Below are 19,181 nucleotides of genomic sequence, written 5' to 3' on the forward strand. Positions count from 1 at the left end.
CACCCGGGCATGGACCAAGTGGCCTGCACCAGCCTTCCCAGCTTGTCCTTGGGAGCGGGCATCATTGTGACCACAAGAGGGCAGCAAAAGCCAGCGATGATGGCATAAGACACAGCTGTCTGCCAAGAAATCAAGTGAAATAAATATATATAAAAAAAGAATCAGCACAGATCAAAGCCCTGAGCACTGAGTTCAAGGCAGCAGAATGAAGGAAGAAGTCCAAGAAGCTATCAATGAGAACACAGTTTCTACTTTTATGTGATGTTGAGATGAGGAAGATTGCTGGTAATTATCTAAAACAGAATCTTAACATTGTATGTGCCCTGGACCCCTTTGGTAGTCTAATGCAGCTATGGAAGTCATATTTTTACCTGCATAAAAGGAAATGCATAGGATTACAAAGGAAACCAATTATGTTGCAAATGCAGTTATCAAATTATGAAAAAACTGTGATATGGCAATTCGTATGTGTCTTCATTAGCAACTCAAGGAGCAAAATGGCAGACCTCTGCCTGGAATTTTGAAGTGGTGATCTGCGTATAGGATATTTCTGAGATATCAGGAAGGAACTTCAGTGTGACATGAAAATGCCTGATTTCTCTGGACAGCCACAAAATCACCGGGTCTGCTGACATGGTGCAGCGTTTCCACTGCATTCATAATGAAAGGGAAAGCTCAATTTTAGTTTGAAGCTATGAAAACTAAAAAGCAAATTTTTTTCTCACCCAATTTCATGGATCCTCTGAATTTTCTCCATAGACCTCAAGGGGCCCATGAAGGCCCCTGGAGAATCAGAGGCAGAGAGTCCATAGGGAGTGGGAACCTCCAAAGGGGACCCAGGGTCTCCTCTGCCCCCCTGCGTCCACAGACCCCTGCTCACTCCTCTTCCTCAGCAGAAGCTGCCCAGGGTGACCTGTGTGACTTTCACTGATGAGGTTGTTATTTTTTCTTCCTGAACGGTTTCTGGTCCCTGAAGTGGGGCTTATGGAAGATTTAGTACATGGCCAGGAGGCTAAACCACCGGGACAGTCCGGGCAGCCACCTGAAGGGCTTGCTGTTAGCACCCTGTCGGCAGCAGGATGAAACCTTGGTGTGCTTGCCAGGCTCGGGTCTGACTAACAGCAATTGGGAAAGGCATATGCCAGGGAGGCTCACAGGAGACAGGCAGCGCTCCCTGAAGCCAAGGAAACTCCCTGGGAGGTGGGGGGGTGCTCACTGCATCCCCTCAAGGTCATCAACTGAATCCACATGGCAGCCTGGCCATTTCTCCCAGCAGAGGAGTCAGTGTTAAACAGAACGCTACCTGGTAAGCACTGAACTGAGGTGTGGCTAAGCCATGCTCTACCAAGCACTTCCTGTGAGTAGCAACGGACACCTCCATGCAAAGCATCTTGGTAATCGTCACACCTCCACTCTGGGCATTCTGCAGATGGGAGCCAGGAGTCCTGGGTTCCAGCCTGGCTTTGGGATTTGGGCAGATTCCTTTCTCTCTCAAGCCTCCGTTTCTGCATCTAAAATGAAAGGCCAGTGTGAGTTTGATGTATGAAGCAGGGCACCCAAAGCTGATACTCTGTGACAATCTGGAGGGATAGGGTGGGAGGGAGATTGGGTTCAAAATGGGGGGGACACATGTACTCCTACAGCTGGTTCATATTGATGTGTGGCAAAAAAATCTCAATATTGTAAAGTAATTATCCTCCAATTAAAATGAAATATAAATTTATTTACTTATTAAATAAATTAATAAATAATAAAATAAAATGAAAGGCCGCCCACAATGAACCTTGAGCCCCTTTCAGCTCCTACCTGCTATAAACAGTGGTATGTTCCCGGGCCCAGCCAGCAGCTGCAGCTCTGCCCCCATCCTTCCCAACCTTCAAGAAAACCGCTCAGACACAGTTTTCACACATGAAAAGCAGCGATCACTGTGGGCAGACTTGTTCCTCATTAAAGGCAGCTCGGGCCCTTCCGGCAGGAGCCCAAACCTGGCATGTTTCATTTTAATTTATTTATTTTTGATCTCAATAGGTTTTGTTTTTGTTTCATTTTGCTTGTTTGTTGGCCATGGTACGCAGCTTGTGGGATCCTAGTCAGGGAATTCTCCAGGCAAGATTTAATAAATGTCTTGGACCCAAGATGAAATCTCCAATCTGAGACTGCCATAAAAAAACCTGGGTGCTTCCTGGTTGCTCCAGTGGTTAAGACTCTGCACTTCCAGTGCAAGGAGTGTGGGTTTGATTCCCTGGTCGGTGAAATAAGATCCCACGTGCCACGAGGTGTGGCAAAAATGTCAAAAGAGGAAGAAAGAAACCTGGGGCCGGCTGTTGACCCTGGCTGCCCATCCATTCAGAAGCAGAGTGAATTCCCAGACGTCACATGAGTGTCCGGAAGGGGTTAGTGGAGTGAGGGACCTGGTTCTCTCCCCACCGTGACAGGCTGTGGCTGGAATGAAACCTCAGGGACACAGCAGGGAGGTGGGCCCATGGCAGGCAAGTCCTGGAGACACGGCCACTCTGTGCTTGTGACCACCAGCAGCTGCCTCCGGCCAACAATGTGACCAGCTTCCCTGACAAACATCACCCAGCAGTGAGCAGCCTGCTCAAGGCTCCACCACAAATCCCTGGGCATTTACCCAGCCAGGCACATCTCCCTGACACCAGGGAGCTTTTTCAGAAATCTCACTGCGATGCCCAAAGTCAAAGGAGCCGGACAAATTCCCAGCAGGCTTGGTTTACACAGCACAGTAATCTGTCCAGAAGGGCTGGACCCCCACGTTCAGGGGCAGGCTGGGTGCTCATTACAGACCCAGCGGTGGGCAGGGGAGAGGCTGGTGGTCCCATTTTCCAGAGGAGGAAACAAGCTCAGAGAGGCTCACTGCCTGTCCTGGGTTGCACAGCTAGGAAGGGGCCAGAGCTTAGGTCTCCTTCCTCCAGTGTTCTCCCCACCACAGGAAAATATAAGATAATCCACATTTTCAGGTCACTTTGCTCCCATGGACCAGTCCCTACCTTGTATGCGGGCAGGCCCGCGTCCTCCCAGACCCCTCCCAGGGAGAAGCTGCCCCCCAGGAGGAAGGTCACCGGGTCCTTCAGCTGCTCCGAGGACTCCTCCAGCGAGGGCAGGCTACCCGTGTACACACTGAATTCACACTCCCCAAACTGGGGACAGCCCATCCTGGGGACACAAAGGAAAGCTCGTAGGCCCCCAGACTCAATATGGACTCTGAAAATGTACTTTTTCTTATTTATCAGATGAAAGCTTTTAAAAAAAAAAATTGTGGCAATATGTGTGTGTATATATATCTCACAAAATTCACCATTTTAACCATTTTAAAGTACACAATTCTGTAGCATTAATTACATTCACAAAATTCTGCAACTGTCATCACCATTCATTTCCAAAACTGTTTCATCATCCCAGACAGAAACTCTGTGCTTAAACAAGAACTCTCCAATGGCACCACCCTCCCTGGCTCCTGGTAACCTTAGTTCTACTTTCTGTCTATGAATTTGCCTCTTCCTGGAACCTCATGGAAGCGGAATCACACAATACTGGATAATGCGTTTTTAAAAAGAGCTGGGCAGAGAGAAGAGGATGTCCGGGTATGAAATTTCAGGTACCAGCATCAAGGCAGGGAGCACAGGGTTGAGCAGAGGGCCTTGTTCGTATCTTTCAAATCTTGCCAGACTGGAAACTATTAAATCAGCGTGAAGATAACGTTGCTTCTGTCTCCACTCTATTATATTTCCTGGAACCTGGACCGGAAACCAGCCAAACCAGCACGAAAAAAAACAATGGTGCCCTCTCTGCCATGGAGGCAGGACCCACAGACCAAAGGGATGAGGAAGCTCTCAGTGCCAGCAGTGGAGAGACCTTCTCATTCTCGGAAAAACTCTGCAGGGTTGAAAGTCTTTGGTTATAAGCCTATTCTTCATTTACTCCAAAACCATTTTGCTGAGTCATCCCAGCCTGCCCGACACAGGTCAGATGACCACTATAGGGATGGACAGGACACCAGCCAGCCTTTCAGAAGCTTGAAATCCTACATCGGCAGTTGAGACGCCACTGAAATCAGATGCTTGCAATACAGAGCAGTGAGTGCCAACTGCCTAGATAGAGGAATGACTTAGAGAAGGGAGAAATCCATTCTCTCCCACAGATGGATGGGGTTCTGAAGGATGAATAGGAGTTTGCCAGTTGGAGGAGGAAGAAAGCACATCCTAGGCAAAGGAAGCAGCTTGTAAACAGCATGGAGGCATTGAGACCCGAGGAGCCCCTGAGATGGCAATGTGGGAGGGATGAGTCAAGGAGCTGACGGTGGGCTTATGTGGGGGCTCTGAAGGACCCTCCGACTCCTGGAATCCACAAATGATAACAGAAGAATGCTTCTGGGGGCTTCTTTATGGGGAGAGTGTTAGGTATGACCAGAGTGTCGGGGTGGGGTAAGCACTGGGCCAGGGCGTGGTCACTACTGGCCTGATACCGGGTAAAGGACGAGTCACGAGAAGGTGCCGAAGAACTTTAAATGAGGAAGTCACGTGATCAGATGCGGACAAAATCACTCCAGTGGGAGAGAAGCAGATGGGAATGAGGGGTGGGGGGGAGAGGATGAGGGAGTAAGTAGCACCAGGAGAACAGTTAAGACGTCCTCAGAGTTTAGGGAGAGGGATGTGAGCCTGAGCCAGGAGGCCCGGAGAAACGGCTCCCAGGAGCACTACCGTGGAAGCAGAGTCAGTGGGGCCATTTATTCCAGAGGTTGTATTTTAAAAGGCTGGGAGAGGGCTTCCCCGGTGGCTCCGAGGTAAAGAATCTGCCTGCCAATGCAGAAGACATGGGTTCCATCGCTGGTCTGGGAAGATCCTACGTGCCACGGAACAGCTAAGCCCCTGTATCACAACTGTTCAGCCTGTGCTCTGGAGCCTGGGAGCCTCACACCCTAAAGCCAGTGCTCCACAAACAAGAAAAGCTACTGCAATGAAAAGCCCTGGCATTGCAACCAGAGTAGCCCCTGCCCGCGCCCCACAACTAGAGGAAATGCCCCAGCAGCAAGGAAGACCCAGCACAGCCAAAAAAATAAACAGAACTATTTTTTAAAAAAAAGGCTGGGAGAGCACTCATGACAATATTAACAATGTTTATCTCTGGGTGTTGGTAATGTGCTTAGTCTCTCAGTCGTGGCAACACCAATAAAGTCTTGCCTGAATTTCTTGACCTCGCAGAGGACAGGGGTCAGAGTGGGAACATGGGGAGGGCAGCTCCTTCCTGCACAAGTCATGAGTGAGGCTCCATGCCGGGCACCATGCGGTCCCCAAGGCAGGACAGAGCGATCCCTGGTGACAGACGCACCTGGCTGCAGCATCTGGCCACTCCCAAGCTTTAACCCCAAAACTCAGGTGTTTTACCTGGTGCTTGGAACAGTGGCCAGGGTGGGCAGTGTCCACTTGTCTGGCTCACTTTGGCCCAGCAGTGGCAGAGGGCCACTGTTGGCCTGGCATGCGTGCCAAGTCATGTCTGACTCTGCGATCCCATGGACTGTAGCCTGCCAGGCTCCTCTGTCCATGGGATTCTCCAGGCAAGAATACTGGAGTGGGTTGCCATGCCCTCCTCCAGAGGACCTTCCCAACCTAGGGATCAAACCCGAGTCTCTTATGTCTCTTGCATTTGCAGGCGGGTTCTTTACCACTAGTGCCACTTAAATGGGGGAAGCCTGGCAGAGCTTTTCAAAGGCCAGAGCAAGGGGCCTGGGCGGGACCACCACACTGGCTGGCTGGAGCCCTGGATTTGCTGAGAAAAGGGAAGAATGCAGTCTATTCCTTCTTGGAGAGCCTTTATAATTCAACTTTTTATTGAAGCATAACACACACAGAAAAATGCACCTACGTGTACAGCTTAATGAACTTTCATGAGATGACCAGACCCGTGGAGCAAGCTTCCTGGTCAAGGCACAGAATGTTACCAGCATCCCAGGATCCTGCCCCCCATGTCCCTCCAGTCAGCCCCCTCCACAAGCCCTCATAAGGGTGACCACTACCCTGACTTCTAACACCACAGATCACGTTTGCCTGTTCTTCATACGTGTTCTTCCTGTGAATCATCCAGTATGTGTCTTTTGAGGCTACCTTTCTTTGCTCACCAATAACGGGTTCATTTTCACTGATGTGTGGTATACTCATTGTTGTTCAGTTGTTCAGTCATATCCGACTCTTTGCGACCCCATGGACTGCAGCACACCAGGCTTCCCTGTCCTTCACTATCTCCCGGAGTTTGCTTAAACTCATGTCCGTGGAGTCGGTGATGCCACCCAACCATCTCATCCTCTGTCGTCTCCTTCTCTTGTTACCTTCAATCTTTCCCATCATGACGGTCTTTTCCAATAAGTCAGCTCTTTGCATCAGGTGGCCAAAGTATTGAAGCTTCAGCTTCAGCATCAGCATCAGTCCTTCCAGTGAATATTCAGGGTTGAGTTTCTTTAGGTACACTCATTACTATATTGCTTTTATCCCAATCTATTGCTGATGGACATTGGAATCCTTTCCAGCGTAGGGCTATTACCAATAGTGCCACCAAGAACACTTCAGTACATTTGTTTTGGGTACACACATGCCCAGTGCTATTTGGCACACACCTACGACTGTAGGAAATACACTTGCTCAGCTTTAGTGAAAAGTGAAAGTGAAGTTGTTCAGTCATGTCTGACTCTTTGCGACCCCGTGGACTGTAGCCTACCAGGCTCCTCCGTCCAAGGGATTTTCCAGGCAAGAGTACTGGAGTGGGGTGCCATTTCCTTCTCCAGGGGATCTTCCTGACCCAGGGATCAAACCCAGGTCTCCCACATTGTAGGCAGACACTACCATCTGAGCCAATACTGCTAAGCAGGTTCCAAAGTGGTTGTGATATTGACCAGTGTTCTTGGCCTTCCCCAGTCAACAGAAATTAATAAGAGGCCAGGCCAAGACACTCAGGCAAGGCTTCATTGGTGTTCTGTGGTTGCAGGAGGGAGCAAAACCAAGTAACAGGTCCCTTGGCTTGCTCCCTGAGGCTGGGTGAGCTGGTTCCTTATATGGAGTAGAGTAGGGGTGTGTCCAGGGGTCAGGCAGGACAGTGGCTTCAGTGTTTTGCCCACCTCTTTATGGTGTTGAGTGCACGGGGCATGTGCAGTTACCCTGCTTTTGCTCCCGACACACAATTTTTGCTCCCAGCTCTTTAGAAGTGGCAGTTGGGTGTTTTGGTCTTTTTTGTATTTTTTGCCCAGAATTTACCCCAGTTGTGCATGCACGCAGCTGTTTTTAGTCCCATGTAGTTTCTTTGCATGTTGTTGCTTGAGGAGATGTCTGTCCGGGTGCAAGCAGTCCAGCACTTCAGCACAGGGTCCCAGGTCCCAGTCCGTCTGTTTCACGGATTGACATACCCAACAGGGGCATGTGAGCTCTTGGTTGCTCTGTATCCACTTCAACACTTGGTATTGCCTGCCTTTTTCATTCCAGCCTTTCCAGTGGCATCAAATGGGGATTTTAATTTGCATTGCCCCGATGAGTAATGCAAATGAGTGCCTTTTTGTATGTTTTATTGCCCATTTGGGTATCCTTTTTAGGAAAGAAATGGTTCACATTTTTTGTATGAGCAGGTTCTTAACTGAGCAGGTTCAAAGAATCCTTGACTCCCTCCAAAGAGATAGTTTTAGAGGAAGGTCACCCTGCCATACCCACCACTTGCAGGCCACATTCTCCTCTGGGGGCAACCAGCCCATCTCTGGAATGGGAAGTCCTTTGGTTCTAGAGGCAAACAAACCAGTTTTGAATCCCAATTCTGCCTCTGACCAGTGCTATGACCCCGGGCTTGCTTTTGCCATGGATTAGATGATAGTAATCATACATACCTCAAAGAGAACTCTGTGAGTCCTTTCCTATATGTGAATTACCCAACATGTGGGTACTCAGGAAGTAGGGGTTGGAGTTACATTCATCCAGTGAATCTTGCAAGGACATTTAAAATTATTATGCAAGGATTTCCCTGGGGGTCCAGTGGTTCCAATGAAGGGGGTGCAGGTTTGATCCCCACTCAGGGAACTAAGATCCCACATGCCACATGGCATGGCCAATAAGATAAAATAAGATTATGGTAAAGAAGAAATATTTAATGATATTAAAAGATGTTTGGGATGTATCATTAAAGGAACATTACTAAGTAAGAAAATAGTATTCTCAGCATATTCTCCTTTTTAAAGAAGATAAGAGAAAGAACTAGAAGGATATCCTGTATTGCCATATAGTTGCCAATAGTCTCCTATAATCCTTTGTATTTCTGTATTGTCTGTTGTAACCTCTCTTTTTTCATTTCTAATTTTGTTGATTTGATTCTTCTTTTTTTCTTGATAAGTCTGGCTAAAGGTTTGTCAATTTTGCTTATCTTCTCAAAGAACCAGCACTTAGTTCTATTAATCTTACTATTGCTTCTTTCATTTCTTTTTCATCTATTTCCGCTCAGATCTTTATGATTTCTTTCCTTCTACTAATTTTTTTTTTTGTTCTCCTTTTTCCAGCTCTTTTAGGTGTAAAGTTAGGTTGTCTATTCAATGTTTTTCTTGTTTCTTGAGGTAGGATTGTACTGCTATAAACTTCCCTCTTAGAACTGCTTTTGCTGCATCCCATAGGTTTTGAGTTGTTGTGTTTTCATTGTCATTTGCTTCTAGAAATTTTTTCATTTCCCCTATGATTTCTTCAGTAACCTGTTGGTCACTTAGAAACGTATTGTTTAATCTCCATGTGCTTGTGTTTCTTGCAGTTTTTTTCCTTGTAATTGATATCTAGTCTCATAGCATTGTGGTTGGAGAAGATGCTTGATATGATTTCAACTTTCTTAAATTTACTGAGGTTTGATTTGTGACCCAAGATGTGATTTATCCTGGAGAATGTTCCATGTGCACTTGAGAAGAAGGTGTATTCTTCTGCATTTGGATGGAATGTCCTGAAGCTATCAATGAGATCCATCTTGTCTAATGCATCATTTAAGACATTCCTTATTAATTTTCTGTTTTGATGATCTGTCCATTGGTGTGAGTGGGGTGTTAAAGACTCCTACTATTATTGTGTTACTGTCAATTTCTCCTTTTATGTCTGTTAGTGTTTGTCTTATGTATTGAGGTGCTCCTATGTTGGGTACATAAATATTTACAATTGTTATGTCTTCCTCTTGGATTGATCCCTTGATCATTATGTAGTGTCCTTCCTTATCTCTTGTAATCTTCTTTATTTTAAGGTCTATTTTGTCTGATATGAGGATTGCTACTCCAGCTTTCTTTTGCTTCCCATTTGAATGGAATATATTTTTCCATCCTCTCACTTTCAGTCTGTATGTGTCTTTTGGTCTGAAGTGGGTTTCTTGTAGATAGCATATATATGGGTCTTGTTTTTTTTATCCATTCAGCCAGTCTGTGTCTTTTGGTTGGAGCATTTAATCCATTTACATTTAAAGTAATTATTGATATATATGTTCCTATTGCCATTTTCTTAATTATTTGGGGTTGATTTTGTAGATCTTTTTTCTTCTCTTGTATTTCTTGATTATATAAGTCCGTTTAACATTTGTTGTAAAGCTGGTTTGGTGGTACTGAATTCTCTTTTTACTTATCTGAAAGGCTTTTTATTTCTCCATCAATTTTGCATGAGATCCTTGCTGGGTACAGTAATCTTAGTTGTCAATGTTTCCCTTTCAGTACTTTAAATATATCCTGCCATTCCCTTCTGGCCTAAAGAGTTTCTACTGAAAAATCAGCTGTTAAACTGGCAATAAAATGGATAACCTGGAAGAAATAGATTCTTAGAAAAGTTCAATCTTCCAAGATTGAACCAGGAAGAAATAGAAATTATTAACAACCCAATTACAAGCAATGAAATGCAAGCAGTGATCAAAAATCCCCCCCCCCCAAAAAAAGTCCAGGACCGGATGTATTCACAGATGAAATCTATCAAACATTTAGAGAAGAGCTAATGGCTATCCTTCTAAAACTCTTTCAAACAATTGCAGAGGAAGGAACACTTCCAAACTCATTCTACGAGGCCACCATTACCCTGATAACAAAACCAGATAAAGACAACACAAAAAAAGAAAACTAAGGCCAATACCACTGATGAAATAGATGCAAAACTCAACAAAATTTTAGCAAAGAGAATTTATCAACACATCAAAAAGCTCATACACCATGATCAAGTTGGGTTTATTCCAGGGATGCAAGGATTCTTCAGTATAGGCAAATCACTCAATGTGATATACCATATTAACAAATTGAAAGATAAAAACCATATGATATTCAACATAGTTTTGGAAGTTTTGGCCACAGCAATCAGAGCAGAAAAAGAAATAAAAGGAATCCAAATTGGAAAAGAAGAAGTAAAACTCTCACTGTTTGCAGATGACATGATCCTCTACATAGAAAACCTTAAAGACTCCACCAGAAAATTGTTAGAGCTAATCAATGAATATAGTAGAGTTGCAGGATATAAAATCAACACACAGAAATCCCTTGCATTCCTATACACTAATAATGAGAAAATAGAAAGTGAAATTAAGGAAACAATTCCACTCACCATTGCAACAAAAAGAATAAAATACTTAGGAATATATCTACCTAAAGAAACTAAAGACCTATATATAGAAAACTATAAAACACTGGTGAAAGAAATCAAAGAGGACACTAACAGATGGAGAAATATACCGTGTCCATGGATCAGAAGAATCAATATAGTGAAAATGAGTATTCTACCCAAAGCAATCTATAGATTCAATGCAATCCCTATCAAGCTACCAATAGTATTTTTCACAGAGCTAGAACAAATAATTTCACAATTTGTATGGAAATACAAAAAACCTCAAATAGCCAAAACAATCTTGAGAAAGAAGAATGGAACTGGAGGAATCAATCTACCTGACTCCAGGCTCTACTACAAAGCCACAGTCATCAAGACAGTATGGTACTGGCACAAAGACAGAAATATAGATCAATGGAACAAAATAGAAAGCCCAGAGATAAATCTACACACCTATGGACACCTTATCTTCGACAAAGGAGGCAAGAATACACAATGGAGAAAAGACAATCTCTTTAACAAGTGGTGCTGGGAAAACTGGTCAACCACTTGTAAAAGAATGAAACTAGAACACTTTCTAACACCATACACAAAAATAAACTCAAAATGGATTAAAGATCTCAACGTAAGACCAGAAACTATAAAACTCCTAGAGGAGAACATAGGCAAAACACTCTCAGACATACATCACAGCAGGATCCTCTATGACCCACCTCCCAGAATATTGGAAATAAAAGCAAAAATAAACAAATGGGACCTAATTAAAATTAAAAGCTTCTGCACAACAAAGGAAACTATAAGTAAGGTGAAGAGACAGCCTTCAGAATGGGAAAAAATAATAGCAAATGAAGCAACTGACAAACAACTAATCTCGAGAATATACAAGCAACTCCTACAGCTCAATTCCAGAAAAATAAATGGCCCAATCAAAAAATGGGCCAAAGAACTAAACAGACATTTCTCCAAAGAAGACATACAGGTGGCTAACAAACACATGAAAAGATGCTCAACATCACTCATTATTAGAGAAATGCAAATCAAAACCACAATGAGGTACCATTTCATGCCAGTCAGAACAGCTGCGATCCAAAAGTCTACAAGCAATAAATGCTGGAAAGGGTGCAGACAAAAGGGAATCCTCTTACACTGTTGGTGGGAATGCAAACTAGTACAGCCACTATGGAGAACAGTGTGGAGATTCCTTAAAAAACTGGAAATAGAACTGCCTTATGACCCAGCAATCCCACTGCTGGGCATACACACTGAGGAAACCAGAAGGGAAAGAGACACGTGTACCCCAATGTTCATCACAGCACTGTTTATAATAGCCAGGACATGGAAGCAACCTAGATGTCCTTCAGCAGACGAATGGATAAGAAAGCTGTGGTACATATACACAATGGAGTATTACTCAGCCATTAAAAAGAATACATTTGAATCAGTTCTAATGAGGTGGATGAAACTGGAGCCTATTATACAGAGTGAAGTAAGTCAGAAAGAAAAACACCAATACAGTATACTAACGCATATATATGGAATTTAGAAAGATGGTAATGATAACCCTGTATGTGAGACAGCAAAAGAGACACTGATGTATAGAACAGTCTTTTGGACTCTGTGGGAGAGGGAGAGGGTGGGATGATTTGGGAGAATGGCACTGAAACATGTATAATATCATATGTGAAATGAATTGCCAGTCCAGGTTCGAGCATGATATAGGATGCTCGGGGCTGGTGCACTGGGATGACCCAGAGGGATGGTATGGGGAGGGAATTGGGAGATGGGTTCAGGATGGGGAACACATGTACACCCGTGGTGGATTCATGTTGATGTATGGCAAAACCAATACAATATTGTAAAGTAATTAGCCTCCAGTTAAAATAAATAAATTTATATTAAAAAACCCATATGATAATCTCAATACATGCAGAAAAAGCCTTTGACAAAATTCAACACCCATTTATGATTAAAAAATGGGCATAGAAGGAACCTACCTCAACATAGTAAAGGCCATATATGATAAGCCTACAGCAAACATTTTTCTCAGTGGTGAAAAAACTGAAAGCATTCCCCCTAAGATCAGGAACAAGACAAGTGTGTCCACTTTCACCACTATTATTCAACATAGTTCTGGAAGTCCTAGCTTAGCAACCAGAGAAGAAAAAGACATAAAAGGAAGCCAGATTGGAAAAGAAGAAGTAAAGGTCTCACTGTTTGCATATGACTTCCTGTACATAGAAAACCCTAAATATAGTGTCAGAAAATCACTAGAGCTAATCAGTGAATTTAGCAAAGTTGCAGGATACAAAATCAATACACAGAAATCACTTGCATTTCTATGTACTAACAATGAAAAATCAGAAATAGAAATTAAGGAATCAATCCCATTTACCATTGCAACAAAAAGAATTAAATATCTAGGAATAAACTTACCTAAGGAGGCAAAAGAACTGTACACAGAAAATTATAAGATGCTAATGAAAGGAATCAAAGATTACATAAACAGATGGAAAGATACTCCATGTTCATGGGTAGGAAGAATCAATATTGTGAAAATGACTATACTACCAAACACAATCTACAGATTCAATGTGATCCCTATCAAATTATCAGACATTTTTCACAGAACTAGAACAAAAAACTTCACAATTCATATGGAAACACAAAGACTCTGAACAGCCAAAGCAGTCTTGAGAAAGAATGGAGCTGGAGGAATCAACCTTCTTGACTTCAGATTATACTACAAAGCTACAGTCATCAAGACAGTATGGTACTGGCACAAAAACAGAAATATAGACCAATGGAACAAGATAGAAAGCCCAGAAATAAACCATGCACCTATGGGTACCTTATTTTTGACAAAGTAGGCAAGAATATACAATGAGGCAAAGACAGCCTCTTTAATAAATGGTGCTGGGAAAACTGGACAGCTACATGTAAAAGAATGAAATTAGAACATTTCCTAACACCATACACAAAGATAAACTCAAAATGGATTAAAGACCTAGATGTAAGACCAGAAACTATAGAACTCTTAGAGGAAAACATAGGAAGAACACTTGATGACATAAATCAAGGCAAGATCCTCTATGACCCACCTCCTAGAGTAATGGAAATAAAAACAAAAGTAAACAAGTGGGACCTGATTAAACTTAAAAGCTTTTGCAAAGCAAAGGAAACAATAAGCAAGATGAAAAGACAACCCTCAGAATGGAAGAAAATAATAGCAAATGAAACTGACAAAGGACTGATTTCCAAAATATACAAGCAGCTCATATAACTCAATACCAGAAAAACAAACAACCCAATCAAAAAGTGGGGAAAAGACCTAAACAGATATTTCTCCAAAGAAGACATACAGATGGCTAACAAACACATGAAAAGATGCTCAACATTGCTCATTTTTAGAGAAATGCAAATCAAAACTACAATGAGATTATCACCTCACACGGGTCAGAATGGCCATCATCAAAAAGTCTACACACAATAAATGCTGGAGAGGGTGTGGAGAAAGGGAACCCTCTTGCACTGTTGGTGGGAATGGAAATTGGTACAGCCACTATGGAAGATGGTATGGAGATTCCTTAAAAACTAGGAATAAAACCACCATATGACCCAGCAATCCCACTCCTAGGCATATACCCTGAGGAAACCAAAATTGAAAAAGACACACATATCCCATTGTTCATTGCAGCACTATTTACAATAGTTAGAACATGGAAGCAACCTAGATGTCCATCAACAGATGAATAGATAAAGAAGTACATATACACAATAGAATATTACTCAGCCATAAAAAGGAATGCATTTGAGTCAGTCCTAATGAGGTAGATGAATCTAGAACTTATTTTACAGAATGAAGTAAGTCAGAAAGAGAAAAATAAATATTGTATTCTAACGCCAGAGGATGAGGTGTCTGGATGGCATCACTGACTCGATGGACTTGAGTCTGAGTGAACTCTGGGAGTTTGTGATGGACAGGGAGGTCTGGCGTGCTGCGATTCATGGGGTGGCAAAGAGTCGGACACGACTGAGTGACTGAACTGAACTGAACTGAATGCATATATACAGAATCAAGAAGAATGGTACCGAATAATTTATCTACAGGGCAGCAGTGGAGAAACAGACATAGAAAATAGACTTATGGACATGGGGAGAGGGGAAGAGAGGGTGAGATGTATGGAAAGAGTAACATGGACACTTACATTACCATATGTAAAATACATAACCAACGGGAATTTGCTGTATGGCTCAGGAAATCAAACAGGGGCTCTGTATCAACCTAGGGTGGGATGGTGTGGGATATGGGAGGGAGGTTCAAAAGGGAGGGGATATATGTATACCTATGGCTGATTCATGTTGAGGTTTGACAGGAAACAACAAAATTCTATGAAGCAATTATCCTTCAATGAAAAATAAATTAATTTTTAAAAAAGAACCAGAAGGAAACATATCTTCATGTTCATCATGGTTATCTCTACTGACAAGATTGTGGGTGATTTTAATTTTCTTTTTTATAGTTTCCTTAATATGCTAAAAATTATGCAATAAACAGGTATCAATCTGTAACTGGAGGACAAACAAACAAGAAAAGTTATGTTTCCAAAAAATAAAAAATGGCTATTTCCTTTAAAAAGAAGATCATCCCAAAGAAAAACATAATTGTACTCTTTTGGAGAAATAATCTTGGTGACAAATCTCCTAAATGCCAGACTTGCTCTATCAACGTGTGGACATTTCTTTTTTGCAGTAATATGTATCAGTTAATATTTTTCTGAATGCTTATTATATGCCAGATTCTCTGTGCTCAGAAATTTATGTGTGGAATCATCTGTACTTTATACAAGAGGTGAGTAGAATAAGGCTCAGAGAGATGGCGTGACTTTCCCAGGGTTACACAGCTGGTATGTGGCACAGTCAGGAGTCAAGCCTCAGACCAGTGACCCCTGAGGTCTTCTCAGGTCACCACTGGGCTGCAGGCATGCCCCCTACCCCCAACCTGGATGGGTCCATCACCACCTCCGGCACCTTCCTCCTCAGGAATAGAGCAATGAAGCAGATGCAATCCTCTGCAGAGGAAGTCTGGGACTGGTCCCCACTCAAACTGCCTGGAATTCGTTATTTCAAAGCCTGTAGTGCCTGCCAACGCTACAGACTTTCCAAAGGAGGACAAACTGGACACCCCCTGCTGCCGAAAGCCCAAGGAACCTGGGTGCATGGCTCGAGCAAGCCCAGCGTGTTTCAAAAATAATCTAGAGTGAGTGGAAGGGAATTCAGCCAGCCTGGAGGCTGCCCAGCCCCTAGCCACCCCTCTCTTACCTAGGAAGCCTGTTTCCAGAGCAAACTGGATGACTACTATAAATTACGATGTATTATGCACACAAAGCTTCTCTGTTTCCTTTTTAATTAAGTGCACTTCTGAAGGCTTTGTGTTTGGGTTTTGTTTACCTCTACCACGGGTCATAGAAAGTCTCCACATCATAGAAAGTCTTCTCATCAGTAACAGGACATGGAATAGAGGCCTCCGTGGTGCCCTTTTGGAAGGGGCTGTGGACACGTGACCCACTCCAGTACTCATGCCTGGAAAAGCCCATAGACAGAGGAGCCTGGTAGGCTACAGTCCATGGGGTTGCAAAGAGTCGGACACGACTGAGTGACTTCACTAGTCACTAGTGGACACGTGAGGCAGGGTACTTTACGGTCTGCCCTCTCCGGCTCCATTTAAGGTCATGTTAGCCTTTTCTTTGCAGAGAGAAATGAAATGAGTTCTCTGAGTCCTTTTACCCAAAGAGCAATGCTTTCCCATTTTTTTTTTTTTTAAACTTAATAACGAGAGAGAGAAAAGGAAGACGCAAAAGCCTTTTAACAGTACTAATTTGATTTAAAGCCCTGGAAGATAGCTCTGTAAGCTGGAGAGCTCCAGCTGGCCCACAGAAACAGCCACTTTCCTCCTGGAGAATCCACCATCAGTTCAGTTCAGTTCAGTTCAGTCACTCAGTTGTGTCCGACTCTTTGTGACCCCATGAATCGTAGCACGTCAGGCCTCCCTGTCCATCACCAACTCTCGGACTTTACCCAAACTCATGTCCATCGAGTCGGTGATGCCATCCAGCCATCTCATCCTCTGTCCTCCCCTTCTCCTCCTGCCCCCAATCCCTCCCAGAATCAGGGTCTTTTCCAATGAGTCAACTCTTCGCATGAGGTGGCCAAAGTACTGGAGTTTCAGCTTCAGCATCAGTTCTTCCAATGAACACCCAGGACTGATCTCCTGTAGGATGGACTGGTTGGATCTCCTTGCAGTCCAACGGATTCTCAAGAGTCTTCTCCAACACCACAGTTCAAAAGCATCAATTCTTTGGTGCTCAGCTTTCTTCACAGTCCAACTCTCACATCCATACATGACCACTGGAAAAACCATAGCCTTGACTAGATGGCCCTTTGTTGGCAAAGTAATGTCTCTGCTTTTGAATATGCTATCTAGGTTGGTCATAACTTTCCTTCCAAGGAGTAAGCGTCTTTTAATTTCATGGCTGCAGTCACCATCTGCAGTGATTTTGGAGCCCCAAAATAAAGTCTGTCACTGTTTCCATTGTTTCCCTATCTATTTGCTATGGGACCAGATGCCATGATCTTAGTTTTCTGAATGTCGAGCTTTAAGCCAACTTTTTCACTCTCCTCTTTCACTTTCATCAAGAGGCTTTTTAGTTCCTCTTCACTTTCTGCCATAAGGGTGGTGTTATCTGCATATCTGAGGTTATTGGTGGCAGCTAATATGGGTCCAGCACCTCACCTATGTCAGCTCCAAGGGCAAGATTCTGTGGTTGCTTTCTAACAAGTGAGGCTTAGAGAGATCACACAGTCTGCCCCCAGAGATGGCCAGTAAGGAGCCATGCTGTTCCCTTGGTCCCTCTCCCCCAGGTTCTAGTGGGTGGAGGTCGATCTGGTGAAGCTGGTGTTTGTTGGTCCATCATGTAAATGAAGGGCTGTGGTCCACTGTTACGTGCTGACTATAAAGCACGCTTCCCAGTATTCACAACTGGGAGTCCCCTCCACCTTGACACTGGCCTGGGCCACACGACTTGCTTTACTAACAGGACTTTATGAGGTATGAAGCAAGCAGAGGCTGGATATGTGCATTAGGGCTTGTTCTCCTGGAATATCTCCCATGGAGGCCTGAGCTACTCTGTAAAGAATTCTGGCCTCTACTGATGGAGAGGCTTCCTAGAGAGAGAAATGTGAGGCTGGTCCCAGTGGTTCCAGCCATGTCAGTGGGCACTCCAGACATGTGAGGAAGACACCAGCTTGGTGGGCTAGCCCAGGAGACACCATGTGGAGCAGAAGAACCACCCTGCTGAGCCTAGCTTCAGTGTAGATTATGAGAATTATGGTTTAAGCCACCAAGTTTGGGGGTGCTTTGATGGGTCACAATAGATAACTGTTGGCCCACAAATGGCAACAGAGGACAGATATGTCCATAAACAATGAGAATTGTCCTGCTTTAGTACTCTAGTCTATGTTGCTGGTGATTCCACCATAACCAGAAATGTCTTTGTTATTGTGAAATTTTGCTGGGATTTAGGTTGGTGATAACATGGATATCTGTTTTCTCTTTCAGGACCTTTTGGAGCCTTGGGTATCACTCCTGGGAGATAGTGTAGGGATGGGTGCCACCCAGAAAAGACCAGCCCACGTGGGGAAACTTGGTCTCAATCAAAACTAAACTAAAATGTAGCATAATCTGGGGAAACTTCTCCCAGGAGGGAAAACTTTCTCATCATTAGAGGTCCTTGGGGGTTCTCCCTGTGGATCTGTGGGTACCAAGCAGAGCTGGGTCATACTAGACTTCACACCTGAGTCTGGTCCAAGGCATCAGCTCCTTCTAGAAAATTAAGCAGTGACCAAGGAGAATCTCCTTCTGCTCTGACCTTCTGTCTCCCAGTTAGAAGCTGGGAGTCTTGAGAGTTTCTGGGAACGGACATGGTTGGTATTTCCAGGGAACTTTTTTTTAACACCGAGTACCACTCAACCCTACTCATGCTGGACATGTTTCTGGTGTTTGGTTTCTTTTGTACAATCAAACTCCTTAAGGCAGAGGGAAGGCAGGACTTCCAGTGGAATGTGAAGATCATTATGCCATCCCTGAGTGGGCCACAGAGGACCTGAGGAATGGACAGAGAGGAACAGATGAGAACTCACAGCTCCCCTTAAGGGGGCAGATTCAGCATGAGGACCGCCTCCCAACCCGCCCAGGACTGCCCCTGGCACTGCTCTGGGATGGGCTACTGTTTGGAGCAAGTTTCCGCCCTACCCTATCCCCTCATGTCTCCATTTCTAAAGAGAAATTCCTGACACTTCAAGAGCTCTGCTTTTGCCCTTGCCCTGGCCTGGAATGTCCTCCCTGCCTCTCTCCTGAAGGCCTTTCCATTCCTCAGAACTGGTTCAGAATCTTCTGCCCCCACGAAGCATCCAGCAGGCTCACACTGGCTGGTGCTGGGCTGCCTTGCCACCAAAGCATTTTTTGAGCCACTGATTTTGGTCTGCCGGTACAATTGGCTGGATGTTCTACTTTAATCTGAATCCCATTTCTCTCTCCTGGGG

At 44.0% G+C, this 19,181-nt stretch overlaps 1 protein-coding gene across 1 annotated transcript in view; it reads right to left on the reverse strand.

The window, feature by feature from the left end:
- DGLUCY (D-glutamate cyclase) overlaps positions 1 to 18,720 on the reverse strand; it is a 60,752-nt gene extending 42,032 nt beyond the window's left edge. The window contains 7 exon segments of the mRNA XM_045163758.1: positions 3 to 119; positions 1,304 to 1,423; positions 2,895 to 3,174; positions 5,403 to 5,488; positions 5,708 to 5,784; positions 5,918 to 5,933; positions 18,434 to 18,720. Coding sequence (XP_045019693.1) covers positions 3 to 119; positions 1,304 to 1,423; positions 2,895 to 3,174; positions 5,403 to 5,488; positions 5,708 to 5,784; positions 5,918 to 5,933; positions 18,434 to 18,712 — 975 coding nt within the window. The 5' untranslated portion in view covers positions 18,713 to 18,720.
- Between the last annotated feature and the right edge of the window lie 461 nt (positions 18,721 to 19,181).

This window comes from Bubalus bubalis, chromosome 20 (assembly GCF_019923935.1).
Source record: "Bubalus bubalis isolate 160015118507 breed Murrah chromosome 20, NDDB_SH_1, whole genome shotgun sequence".
NCBI classification, from domain to species: domain Eukaryota; kingdom Metazoa; phylum Chordata; class Mammalia; order Artiodactyla; family Bovidae; genus Bubalus; species Bubalus bubalis.